Consider the following 14626-nt stretch of genomic DNA (forward strand, 5'->3'; position numbering starts at 1 on the left):
CATTAGTATCTCTAACTTCATGTCATTACATCTAGGTAATGTTGTGAATGGAACTATTGGCAAGCAGATGGTCGATATGCTTGTTGAATCGTCCAACAATGTAGAGATGATACTGAAGTTTTTTGATATGTTCTTAAAATTGAAGGATTTGACTTCCTCTGATGCATTCAAAGAATACGACCCTGATGGTAAAGGGATAATTTCAAAGAGGGATTTTCACAAGGCAATGGAAAGCCATAAGCATTACACCCAGTCTGAAACTGAGTTTCTGCTATCATGTGCTGAGACAGATGAGAATGAGACTCTAGACTATGAGGAGTTTGTGAAGCGATTCCATGAACCTGCCAAAGACATTGGTTTCAATGTTGCTGTTCTCCTGACCAATCTGTCAGAACACATGCCCCATGACACCCGCTTGCAAACTTTTCTTGAACTGTCAGAAAGTGTGCTGAATTACTTTCAACCTTTCCTTGGACGCATTGAAATCATGGGCAGTGCGAAGCGCATTGAACGAGTTTATTTTGAAATAAGTGAGTCAAGTCGGACTCAGTGGGAGAAACCTCAGGTAAAAGAGTCAAAGAGACAGTTTATATTTGATGTTGTAAATGAAGGTGGGGAGAAAGAAAAGATGGAGCTTTTTGTTAATTTCTGTGAGGACACCATCTTTGAAATGCAACTGGCTGCCCAGATCTCCGAGTCAGATCTGAATGAAAGGTCAGCAAATAAAGAGGAGAATGAGAAGGATAAGCCTGAGGAACAGGATCCTAGAATGGGTTTCTTTTCTCTCGTAACCATGAAGTCGGCATTGTTAGCTCTTAAGTATAATTTAATGACTCTCATGAAAATGCTTAGCATGAAGAGCCTAAAGAAACAGATGAAAAAAGTGAAGAAAATGACCATGAAGGACATGGTCATGGCTTTGTTTTCTTCCTATTGGAGCATTTTGATGGGCTTACTACATTTTGCTTGTAGTGTTGTCCGAGGCTTCTTTCGCATCATATGCAGTTTGCTGCTTGGAGGAAGCCTGGTAGAAGGAGCAAAGAAAATCAAAGTGGCTGAATTATTAGCTAATATGCCAGATCCCACTCAGGATGAAGTGCGTGGGGAAGGAGAAGAAGGGGAAAGGAAGCCAACAGAAGCTGCATTGCCTACAGAAGACTTAACAGATCTGAGAACTTTATCAGATGAGAGTGATCTACTCTCAGATATATTTGGGTTGGATTTGAAACGAGAAGGTGGACAGTATAAATTGATCCCTCACAATCCAAATGCTGGTTTGAGTGATTTACTGAGCACTCCCTCCTTAGCTCCAATGCCTGAGGTGCAGGAGAAAATCCAGGTGACTGTATCTTCTATTTCTGCTATGTGTTTGTCTTTTTCGTATGTTAGGTATAGTCTTGAAACAAACCTTTCATCTTTGTTTTTCTGGGTTTTATGGCATGTTTTTCAAGGAATTGCATATATAATAATTATTGGTGTTTACCCTCTCTGATGTCATATCCTTGAATTCCCACAGTCTTCTCTAAGTACATGTTGGTTTGATTTTCTTTTAGTTTAGTGTTAAAATGTCTCTTCGTTAATGTTAACTGAACAATCATCTCTCAGGATTTGACATTTGAAAAAAAATGCCTAACTTTCTGCATTCCTTGTATTCTTTAACACTGTACTGTGTAATAGTGTTTAGACACCTTTTTAAATATGACTTTGTGTAGGAGCAGGTGAAGGAAGATGAGAAGGAAGAGAAGGAAGAAACAAAATCTGAACCTGAAAAAGCAGAGTATGTATGACTTCAAGCTTTGATCCTATGAAATGTGGTTTGTTTCACTGAAAAAACAACTTGATTTGTACTTGCTTCTTTGCCTTTAATTTTGTGTCTCTTCACATTCCACAGTTAGGATTTTTTTAACCACTCTCCCCATCCACGTATATTTGCAAGGAAATACTATGTAAATAGCATCGCTCAGAGATTTTATGAATTTCCATCTTCCAGCAGCATGCTTTGTAATGTCAGTTTAGGTTCTTTTAAAATGCGTTTGACTGATTAAGTTTGTCTTGGCAAGTCTGAAATCTGAAAGAAAATCTCTTGGAAAAATTGTGAGAACACTTGGGTTCCAGAGACTTGTTATCCATCAGTGGTAGAAACTGATTGTTTTACCTTTCCCATTTGCTATGTTTAGTTTTATGCTATTTAAATTTTTCAGAATCCTAACCTTCCAATGTAATTCTAATGAATTAATAAGTACTCTCACATCTTTATTATGAAAAGGTGCTAGCATTTGATAAGTTATAATTTCAATATTTTAGAATATGTTAAAATCTAATATTACTGAGATTAACTCAGAAGAAAAATAGTGGAAAGCAAAACATAATGCTTGGTTTTAACCAGTAAAAAGTATTACACTTTGTCCTTGTATTTTATGGTTCCCGATACGTATACAACTCTGATACATGTACAGTTCCAGTAGCAGATAAGTCACTGTCAAAATTCTGAGTACCTTAATCTCAAACCCTATCCTTATTGCTCTCCTGGGATGACAAACACTTGCCAGTAACTAACTCTTCTTGCTAATCAGTACAGCAAATTTCTAACTCGGCCAGTGTAACTTTGTGAAGAAGAGTCTTGCTGACTTTTGAAGGTCACTTCACTGTTGATTGCTCTGCTTGACGATGTGAGTTTCAGTGATAGTTGAATTCTCTGTGAGGAGTCGAATGCCTGGCACTGTTAGGTGCCCTGAAGCGTAAGACAAACTTTAAAGTGAACTTTCAAGTGAAAATTTGTTGAGTGTATTCTAGTAGGAGAAGCAGCATAGGACATCAGTTATTCTGTTTGTAGATAGGTACAGAGAAATTCATAATGTCATATAATTTGCCTCTCACTCTGGTCTGATTTCAAATGGGCTTCTGTGATCCTTTCATGTGTCATGCTGCGAGGTGAAATTAACTTCCAAGATAATTCACAGTTCCTTAGATCATGCGTTTGGAGAAGGCAACCCACTAATTATAGCATTCTGCAGTTAGGTAGAGTGGTAATAATCATACGTGAAATGCTGTCAAGCTTCCTTACTCCTGTCTCCTCCTGGATGGGGTACTTATGAATTCCTCAGATGCACAGAAATTAAAATTTTAGGTTTGGTTGTAAATGCAAGAAGAACTAAGGTTTTCTGCAACCTGCATGGGAACGCGATAGTTCAAGCGCATGAGGTTGGAGGGGAGTGTTTAGACGTATAAGGACTCATACAAGTATACAGCTGTCAGCTTACAGACATTTGTTAGTGCACGTATTAGCTGTGCAATTGTGAAGCAGATCCTGAGGTAGTAAGGTTGGCAGATTCTTGATTACCTGCCTCTATCAGTTAACATTCTCACTTCAAGGTGCCAAACCAGTAAATTTAGTTATCTGTGAACTTAACCAGACTGTAACCCTTGTGAATGCTTTGGGCTGAAGAGGGATATGTCTTCTTGTTATGCATGTGTGTGAACTGCATGAGTCATGACTACTTGACCCTCATGAATAGATGTGATGTCCTCTTTCAGGGTGTGGTTTTAATTTTTTTGCTTAGCTATTTTATTAACTTGACAAATTATTTTGATTTCATTTGTGTCCAAAGAGGAGAAGATGGAGAAAAAGAAGAGAAAGCCAAGGAAGACAAAGGGAAACAGAAATTAAGACAACTTCATACTCACAGATATGGGGAACCAGAAGTTCAGGAATCAGCTTTCTGGAAGAAAATCATTGCATACCAACAGAAGCTTCTTGTAAGCTGTTCCGTGGATTATATGTCTAGCTGTTGGCAGGGATGTATACCATCATATTATTCTACCAATATAAAGATGACTTTGCATTTGATGAACCTCATTTTGTATCCACCATCATCCATAAAAAAGACATAAGGGGAAACATTCAAAAAATGTTAGAGAATAGAAACACACACGTAACTTAGTAGACAAGATATTAATTCTTAAGAAGACAATTGTTGTCCAAAACCCAGACCTTCAGAGTTGCCTATCCATTATTAGAAAAGACCCGTGTATTTCCATGTGAATAAAATGTCCTGAATTTTCACAGCTGCTTACGTGTCTGTAGGATTTCTCTATCCCTGGGGGATGACTATATAATAAATTTATTAGGATACAATGCTTAGCCTAAAACATAAGAAAGAATGTTACATATTTTATTTTGTGAAATAGCAAGATAATATTTGAGAGATTTTTCAAAACCAGTGGAAAATAAGACTAATGAAAACAGTATAATTGTATCTGAGACAATCTCAGTAAAACATTATTAGGTGTTTAAGTTTTGCTTTTGAACTCAAGTTCATTTTTTTAGGCTAATCATGTAGCAGTCATGAATCATTTAAGTTTTCTTCTAATAATCTCATTTAATAATTCACTAATTGCCATCCATGATTAGGGCTAAAAGTGGAGGAATTCCAATCTGAGAATTAAAGCATTAAAAATGTGTGCTAGAAAGCTTTGTGAATTGTAAGGAAGGGAAAAGGTGTATTTCTGCAATCCTTTTGATAGCATCATAATGTGAGAGAAGATTTTTACTCATGAAACTTAGGTCAGAGATGAGATTTTTGCTGATCTGGCAAAACCACAATTGATTTTGGAATAGAAGAAGATTTAAAATAAACTTTTGTGCAGACATTTTTATTTCTTGGTAAAAGTAATGATTTTTCAGGGTATAAAATGCGTATGCAAGACTATTGAGGTACACAGAATGTAGATATTTTTGTATTACTGTTACATTATTATTACACTTTGATGTCCCTTTGTTGTCTCTAAATGTATTGAGAAGATAACAAAAAGAATGTAAGAGACAATTAGAAATCCTTCATCCCTTTCTACATGGAGCAAACCAAAAGATCTTCTATCCATTATTGCATACATGGAGTAGGAGAGAATTTGTACAATACATCACTCAAATTGTTTGTTTTTCTTCTCCCCCCGCTCCCCCTCCATCCTTCATAATTCTACTAAAAAGCTCCATAGAGGAAACAAACAAAAAAATATCCCAATGCAACAACCTAATAATGATTGTGGTATCATTATTAAGCAAAGTGTATTCATGTTCTTTTTCTATTTTCAGAACTATTTTGCACGAAACTTTTACAACATGAGGATGTTGGCATTGTTTGTTGCTTTTGCCATCAACTTCATCCTGCTTTTCTATAAGGTAAACTTGCCAAAATATTGCTTTTGAAGTTTTATGCTGAAAAAGATTTGGATTTTGTAGACAGGATACTAAGGTAAAACTACTTAGCCTAAAAGATTAAGTACCAGCTTCATTCTGCCACTTCAGAAATCTAACATGGTGAGAGCTAAAGTGTTTGTGTGAAATAATAATAGACTTCCAGTACACAAATAGCTACTTAACAAGTTCTGTACTGTGACGGAAGCAGCAGACTGAAAGGCACACCCATGCCTCAGATGATGCTCCATTTCACAGTGCAGCAACCCAGCCAGGCACCATCAAGCAACTTGAACTAATACATGTCATCTGAGATGCTTTCTTGTGTGTCATGCTCCCCTGAGAGACTGCACAGCAAAGAGAAGTCACATCATCTTCAACTACCTAGAATATCAATGATCTTTGTCAAGAGGTTTAGCATCATTAATAAAACTCAAGGGTCTTCAGACTCAAATGAGTTTCTGGCAAAGCCCTGCTGATAATGACTGTGTGTGGGAGTGTCAGGAGTTGCCTGGATTTCTTCCGAAAGGGCTGTGCCCTTTTAGAATTTGAAGTGTTAAATTCAGCACGGCTCAAATTTGCTACCATAGATGGAGAGTGAAAAACAAACAAAATGCACACTATCACAGAGTGGTGTAACAAGATGAAAGGATCTCTGTGAGGTATTCTCTGTAAAAATTTCAATGCAAAAATTTATTTCCTCACCATTACATTGTCCTTGGTATGATTGTTTTCAGTTATACTACTTAGCTTGTGGTAGTGTAGAACTCCTATCAAAGGAATACAGCTGCAACATTAAGATTAAGTGATTTAAACAGGTCTCAACCTCTGCTGTGACAGAAGAAAAGGAAGTTCCTGTGGTGTCTGCTGATGAAAGTACCAAGTTGGACGTCCTGGAAAGTGGTGATGAAAGGGTCATTGCAGTGCATTATGTCCTGGAAGAAAGCAGTGGCTATATGGAGCCCACACTGCGGATTTTGGCCATCCTACACACAGTCATCTCATTCTTCTGCATCATAGGATATTACTGTTTGAAAGTAAGAAAAAAATAATTTTCTAGCTCCTAACTTTCTTATCCACTGAGTGGGGTAGATTGTAACAGTCATAGCAACTTTGCTTAAACAGGTTGAGGGACCGTGTAAAACACTACTCTGTTAGTGTAACCTATACAGAAATTGTGTGTTATATGAAATGTGAATTCAGGAAGTCACAGGACAGATTTGCTGGGCTGACACTGAATCATAGAATCAGCATTTATACTGTTACCATGTCAGCCAGAAAATTAGGGCAGTAACCTGTACTAGAAGTTGCTTATGATTGTCAAAGACAAGCTCTGAACGCACATGCCTGGAAGAAGCTAGATTACACTGTATGCATTACTTGTCTATCTAGTGGGTAGTTTGAAAACTGTGCAGCATTTTGGACTACTGCCACTGCTTATTGCTTATAGAAAATGCCTACTTTTCATACACATTCTGCTGGTTGTGTTTTGGCAGGAACTTAAGCATCTTCTAAAGGAATATTTACAGAAGATCTCTGGTAGGGATGTAAGAAGTAAAGGTGCCATCTTTATTGACAAAATACTGATTCTGGTTTAAGACCAAATGCCATAAATCTGTGGAACCGAGAGGAGTATACCTGAAAAGACTTCCTGCATTTTTACACTTTTCCCAAAGCAAAAACCTTTGGCCAAAGTGCAAGATAGTTCTAGCTTAAATGGGCCTTTACTATGACCCACTATGGCCACTCATTTGTCCTTACAATATTGTTTCTTTATTAAGTTTTATAACTTAATAAACTTAAACCTGTTTTTTTTTTCTTTTTTTCTTTTTTTTCTTTTTTCTTTTTTTCTTGTTTCCCTCTTTTAAAGGATAATACTTTTTCTATGCCAAAAAGGCACAATCTGCATAAGTAGTTGAAGCAAATGGTCGTCATACTGCTGCATTAAGTGACTGAGTTTCATCTCTAACATCTCTGCAGTTGATGAATACTAAACCACTTTTTTCTGTTTCACTAGTTACCATGCAGCATGAGAGCTTAGACTAGTGGCTTTTGAGACATCCTCTTCTCCCACCTCACAGCACTTTTTGCTCTATGAGTTTTTATGCTACTTTCCCACGTTTTTTTTTCTTAACCATATTCTCTTACTAGAAAGGAAATACATTATTATTGTATTTTTCTTGCCATAATGAATTGCCTTTTTTCAAATTCTGAAATTCTGAAGAGAAGACCAAATATGGTTTCAGACTCTGTCTTTGGAGATACACTGTTTTGAAAATTAAGAATCTTCCTAACAGCAGGTCTATGTGTGATATGTTTGCTTCTGGAGATCAGTCCACATGAAATCCATTAAATTTTTCTCAATTAGCTGTCTGAAAATAAGATTGTAACTATTATTATTGTACCTAATGCAATCACCATGTTTCTTGTGTAGTCTAGTTTTTATTATTTCAGTATACTCATGTCCGCTTTTGACTAATAATACAGTCACCTGTGCAGAGTGGATGAATTCTGGGAACCTGTGAAATAGTTCCAGGAAAGAGTAAGGTTTTTTTTTTATTGGTAACACATTTCTAAAAAATCGATTCCGCTGCAACCACTAGTTACATCTGCCTTCATAAAATGGACTTCTGAATGTCATCCAGCTGATGAAAGGCAGTTGTAGGAAAGGCCTGACCCTTACTGCTGAGGTGTCCAAGCTGCTGGAAAATATGTATAGAGCAAAAAATCAAGTATGTGGAATATGAATATGGTTTTAAGGATTTCTCTTTTTACTGCTCCCAGTCTTCCTCTGCTCTCTGCTGTGAAACCACTTTCCTTCCCACTGTGAAACTTCAAGAATTCTTTAACAAATGGGAGATAACATCTAACACCTCTGGGTATCAAAATGCAATCCAAAAATGTGATTCCAAATTAATATTTTGGAACTAGAATTTCTGAGGATCTAAAAAAAGTTTATTTTAGCTCTCTTTTACTTAACTGTCTATAATAGATCCATAGCATTGAAGAACTATTTTTGTTTACAACATTTGCAGGGGTTTGGCCATCTTTTTACAGCTATGTGGGACACTGTAGTTATATGATTCTGAACAACTTAGTCCTTGTGCATCTTTACCTTTGCAGTGTTGTGGGCAATTGTCAGGTTTTAATTTTTTTTTTAATGCTATTTTTGGTTCGTTTGATTTTCATACTTAATTTGTCATAAGCACTAGATTAAAATTTTTCAGACATGTCAATTTTTTTTCAAATAATTCCCAATGTGTTTTTTTTTCAATTGCAGGTTCCTCTGGTTATTTTTAAGAGAGAAAAGGAAGTGGCAAGGAAATTGGAATTTGATGGGCTGTATATAACTGAACAGCCTTCAGAAGATGATATTAAAGGGCAGTGGGATAGACTTGTAATCAACACACAGTGAGTTTTTGCCTACTCTGTCTCTTTTATAGAGTTATAAGGAATTGTTCTTCGGTCTTCATAATTATATAGCTGATCATCCAGCTTATCTGAAATAAACAGTTGCGAGGGATGTATTTCTAGCAATTATATACAAAGTATTTCAAGCATCTGTAATGCTAATGTTTACTATTACTTTTAATCTTGTTCATTCCCATGTTTTTGCTGAAAAATTATTTCTGTTCAATAAAATAAAAAAAAGTAATTTATTTCTTTTGGCAAGCACAGTGATGACTGTGTATTGTTGACAGTTAAAAAGTCCACTGTGCTTTGGTTCCTTTTAGTGTCTCTTGAAGGGTCTCCTTTGGGAACACATTTAGAGTCCTGACTCTCTGACTCGTGGGATTGTGATCCAATTGCTTTACAGCCCTGTCTGCAGGCATCAGCTCTGCCACTTTTTCCCAACCACATTAATGGGGTGGGCTGAACACCATTTGGCAACTTTAATTCAGTGACTTCGCGAATGACTAGTTGGTGATAGCAACAATGCAAAGTGTCTTAGAAACAAAATCAGTATGGGATTTTTATGACATCTTACTAGCTACTGCATCTTGCCATAACTGTCTAGAATGTAATCCTATTTATCTGTATTTTTCAGATCTTTTCCAAACAACTATTGGGACAAATTTGTGAAAAGAAAGGTAAGGCTTATTTTTTTAAAAACGTATATGAAGTTAAAATAAAGCTTTAATGCATGTTTATTTTTGTGTTTGAAGAAATGTGGACTGTGCTTCTTTGAAATATAACTTTAATTCAATGTAGATTTCCATATCTACCATGTTAAGATACACAGAATACCTCATTCACCTCATGCTCACAACTACTTTTATGTAATTTGGATAGTTATTCTTTCAAACTTTTTCTGCATAAAGCTTGTTATATAAAACAGATATTCATATGCATGAAACTGTGGAGAATTTCTGTGTATACTTGTATGTTTATTGCAACATATATGTAAATTGTTTTGTCTCTGTGTGTATTTATGTATGCACATAGAATAGACAGTATGTTAGCCAGGAGACGTTCAGAAGATAGAATCATAGAATCACCAGGTTGGAAAGGACCCACTGGGTCATCGAGTCCAACCATTCCTAACACTCCCTTAAACCATGTCCCTAAGCACTTCATCCACCCATTCCTTAAACACCTCCAGGGAAGGCGACTCGACCACCTCCCTGGGCAGCCTATTCCTGTGCCCTAGGACCCTTTCCGTGAAAAATTTTTTTCTGATATCCAGCCTGAACCTCCCCTGGTGGAGCTTCAGGCCATTCCCCTTGTCCTGTCCTCTGTCACTTGGGAGAAAGAGGCCAGCTCCCTCCTCTCCACAACCTCCTTTCAGGAAGTTGTAGAGAGCGATAAGGTCTCCCCTCAGCCTCCTCTTCTCCAGGCTAAACAACCCCAGCTCTCTCAGCCGCTCCTCATAAAACTTGTTCTCCAGCCCCCTCACCAGCTTCGTTGCTCTTCTCTGGACACGCTCCAGAGCCTCAACATCCTTCTTGTGGTGAGGCGCCAAGAGCTGAACACTGTACTCAAGGTGAGGTCTCACCAGTGCTGAGTACAGAGGGAGAATCACCTCCCTGGACCTGCTGGTCACACCGTTTCTGATACAAGCCAAATAGATAGGAACTTAATAAGGAGATAGGACAGATTGAGATGTCTAGGCACAGGGCACAGTCAGACAACTGTACTGACCGGCAAAATATATACAGGCATCTGTCCCTCTTTTTCCTTACCATTCTGTTTTCTCACACTTGTTCCTCTCCAAAGCACCTGAATGGGCTCATGACTCCTGTGGGGTGGGTTTGGGAGTAGCTGGGCAGGAGATTCTTTGGACTGACCCTCAGCTATTGTCTCTCTGTGCTCCTTTGAGTGTGCAAGTGAGCTTTTATGACATAACCTAACAAACTCTCTCAAAAATAGTCCTCCTTATGCAAAAATTTTAAAGATAATTTCTTATGTATGTCACCTTGAATGTTTTTTCATCTTGCTCTTAGGAAGTAAATTTTATGTATGTACTGTAGATTACAATGAGAATAATCTTGATAAGGTGTTTGATCACAATTGAAAAAGAGGATATTTATGTTATATATTTATATTTTATATAAATATTTTATTTTATTTTATAAATATTTTATATAAATAATATTTTGATATTAAATATCAAATGCAGGATATTATGTGTGAACTACTATTATCTGTGAAATATTATTTATAAAACATAAATAATATTTATATTTTATACAGCTTTTAGTGCCAGTCTTGAATCACACTTCTGTAAAGATGTCTTTTAAATTATAGTAGCTCACTGAAAATTGTGATTAGCTGTCTTTGTTCAAGAGATTTTGATTTCTATATATTCTGTATTTATTACATTTTCATTGCCTTATTAACTAAGCAAATTAGGATCATAAAATTATGCAATGGAGCTAGTTAATAAGTGAAGACATTTTTCATTACTATTTTAGCGTGAAATACTTTCCTTAAAAGAAAAAAAATATCACAAGCATCTGAAATTCCCAATCAGATGTTCCGGTTATTTAAAAAAATCTTTTTAAACAGAATAAATATGTATCTTTCTTTTTTTTTCCCTGAAAAGATCTTATTTTAATCAGACATTTCCACATAGCTAAGATGTGAAATATCTCTCTCCTGTGAGCACAGTGTATTTTTTTCTGTCAGTAATAATATTGAGCTAGTTATTCACCTTCTGCTGGGGTGCTTTCCTCTTCCTATTTTCATTCAAAGAGCAGGAGCATCTTACCTCTGACACTCACCTCTTGCCTCTATTGAATTGTTTACAACAGAGCAGAAAAAAAGATTACTGACTAATATGATAGAAAGAAAGAAAGAAAGAAAGAAAGAAAGAAACAAACAAACAAACAAACAAACACAGGTGAAAAAGATTGTGTAGGTTAAACTTCTCTTCAGAAAGTAGGCTGAAAAAAGCCAGTCTAACCAACTGTTTGTCTTGAATATTCCTCCTAACTTTAGGTCATGGATAAATATGGTGAGTTCTATGGCCGTGACAGGATCAGTGAGTTATTAGGAATGGACAAAGCTGCTCTCGATTTCAGTGATGCTCGAGAAAAGAAGAAACCAAAGAAGGATAGCTCCTTATCTGCTGTGTAAGCATCTGCTTCTGGTTTGTTTGTGTTATTGGAAATTTTCATTTCTTTTGTTTGCTTGTTTTTGGGTTTTTTGCAAGTTAAAGTAAAGGATTCAAAGTTTGTCATCCAGCTTCAAATTTCCTTGCTTCTCTTTTATGTATGACTATACAAGATAAATCAATTCTCAAGTTGAATTTCATAGTGAATTTATTTTATTATAGACAAGACATATGCAGGACTCCACTGTTTTTTATGTATGAAGATTTAGTTTAGTGCACAGGTGCTTAAATGCATTACATTCCTGCTGATTCAATAGCATCATTACAACTAGACTGGAAACTCCTTTATATCATCCTCTTAGTTCAGCTCAGCTGGAAAGAGTAGACAAAATTGTCACTGTGTATTCTGTTTATAAAGAAATGATAGAATGGAATTCAAGTGGTAATGACCAGTAAAATCTAGGGAGTTGATTAGCCTTCACATCTTTCTATAATTTGTTTTTCTTAAACTGTGTATTTACTCATCATCTGTGAGGCAGACCTGAAAAAAAAAATCAAAACTAGACATTCAAAGTAATTGCATTCACTTTCCTTCTTAGAAGAGGGAAATCCTCAGTTTTTGTGAAGTACTGCAAAAATGTTTTTTTCCAGTTCTGCATTATAAAAAAAGGTATTCAAATAGATAGAATATATTTTAACAGATGGAATTTTTCTGCTACAGATCTAATCGTGTGAGAGGTTATTGATAGCTTTCTTTAAAAGGAACATTTTATCAGTGGGTTTGCAAGGGTTATATATGATAGACAGTGGGACCGGTAGTAGATTAGAATTGCATTTAAGCAAGGTCTGATTTTGTACAGAAGGATCTTCAATATTCATGTATTGTAAAGATGGATAAATAAATCTGGAGTCCATCTGAACAATCAGTGATGTGCAGTGTTAAGGCCCAAGGGCTCTGTGGCGTTGCAATATTAAATAAAATTTAATTTTGTAGCAGAAGTGCTTTCCAGAATACTAGCTTGCCTGATGCTTTGCTGCTGGTGTATAGTCTGGTAGGACCTGTGCTTGAGGTTAAAAAAAAAATTAATTATTTTTATGCCTTTTATACTCTCACTGTTATTTGAAAAGTCATAGCAGTCAGGAGAAGTCCCTGGCAACTGGAAGAAGGGTAACATTGTCCCCATTTTTAAAAAGGGTAGAAAAGATGACCCTGGGAACTACCGACCTGTCAGCCTCACCTCTGTGCCTGGGAAGATCGTAGAACAGATCCTCCTAGAAGCTATGCTAAAGCACATGGAGGGCGGGGAGGGAGGGGATTAATGGCAACCAGCATGGCTTCACCAGGGGCAAATCCTGTCTGACTAAACTAGTGGCTTTCTAAGATGGAGTAACTGCAGCAGTGGACACAGGAAAACCAACAGATGTGATCTGTTGAGACTTCTGTAAAGCCTTTGACACGGTTCCTCCACAACATCCTTCTCTTTAAATTGGAGAGGTATGGATTTGATGGGTGGATGATAAGGTGGATAAGAAATTGGTTGGATGAAACCTTTACTGCACCACTTTTGGGAAATGCAAGGACAGTGGTATGACCTGGTGCAGATCCCAGCTCTAGTACCTCTGCTTCTGCATGTGCTAGCAGAAGGTGGCCCAGACTGAGGCCAGACCTGATACCTATGTCTGTCAACAGAGAAGGGAAATGCAGCATGAAGCATTTCCATTCACAATACAAATAAACAAGGTTTTTCGTTTGTCTCCTTGACCCCTAGCTCCCACTGTTTCTTCCGCTTTCCTGTAAGCTGCTAGCCTGGGATTCCCTTTCATCTGTGTTTCTGTAGGGGACTTGGAGCACTCTACTTATAAGTGACCATGCTCCTTCAGAAACTCGTCTGTCCCACTGATGCACTGCATAAAAAAATCCTCAATGTACTGTAATATTTTAACTCTGTCAGAGCCATTCAGATTATGGGTACAGTCTTGAGTATTTTTAAAGTATATATATTTAAACTTTGGCTTTAAATTGGAGGGGTGAAGATTTACATTAGACATTAGGAAGAAATTCTTCATGATGAGGGTGGTGAGCCACTGGAACAGGTTGCTCAGGGAAATTGTGGATACCCCCTCCCTGGAGGTGTTCAAGGCCAGGTTGGATGGGGCCTTGGGCAGCCTGATCTAGTGGGAGGTGTCCCTGCCCATGGCAGAGAGTTGGATTTCTATCATCGTTGAGGTTCCTTCCAACTCAATCATTCTGTGATTCTATAAACTCATGAATGTGTATTTAAATATTTGAATAATTATTTATATAACTTGCAATGTTATTTAAAGGTAACCAACTATGGAAGATGATTCAGTTGGAGCTTTACTACAGATCAGATAGTAAAGACAGTTAAGATTTGCACACTGGGGTTAAGATAGTGCGTTGTTTTTCCATTGAATAAATATTCCTTCTGGGCTGGATGATGTTAAGCTGGCTGCAGATGAAGTATATTTGAGAAAACAATATGAAAGACACTAAGATAAATGTTATTTATCAAAGATGTTATAGGGAGAATTACTTCTCAGTCCCTTAGCCTTCCCAATTTCTGTTCTTGGTTCTGTAGTCGTTAGTCTAATCAGAGAAGACTGACTGTGGAAGAGGTAGGTGAGGCTCAAACTTCTGCAGCAATCAGTGACATAAGGCTAGTTTGGGAGACAATAAGCCGGGCATCTGTTGTAGTCCCTGCTTTCACTGCCTGTGCATTTCTGCCTTGCCCTTTAGACCAGCTGATCTTAACTCACCCAGGCCAGTCTCTTGCTTTTCTTACACCTGGATGTTGAGAGCTCTTGCACTCTGTGGGAAGTGTCCTTAAGGATGTGCTAGCTCTGTTCTACTCTCT

General features: G+C 37.1%; 1 protein-coding gene across 1 annotated transcript in view; it reads left to right on the forward strand.

The window, feature by feature from the left end:
* Positions 1-14626, forward strand: part of RYR2 (ryanodine receptor 2) — a 388712-nt gene that overhangs the window by 362935 nt on the left and 11151 nt on the right. The window contains exons 90-97 of the mRNA XM_054062870.1: positions 36-1339; positions 1713-1777; positions 3609-3756; positions 5093-5179; positions 6013-6231; positions 8475-8605; positions 9243-9285; positions 11636-11769. Coding sequence (XP_053918845.1) covers positions 36-1339; positions 1713-1777; positions 3609-3756; positions 5093-5179; positions 6013-6231; positions 8475-8605; positions 9243-9285; positions 11636-11769 — 2131 coding nt within the window. The remainder of the gene's footprint in view (positions 1-35; positions 1340-1712; positions 1778-3608; positions 3757-5092; positions 5180-6012; positions 6232-8474; positions 8606-9242; positions 9286-11635; positions 11770-14626) is intronic.

The sequence above is a fragment of the Cuculus canorus genome, chromosome 3 (genome assembly GCF_017976375.1).
Source record: "Cuculus canorus isolate bCucCan1 chromosome 3, bCucCan1.pri, whole genome shotgun sequence".
NCBI classification, from domain to species: domain Eukaryota; kingdom Metazoa; phylum Chordata; class Aves; order Cuculiformes; family Cuculidae; genus Cuculus; species Cuculus canorus.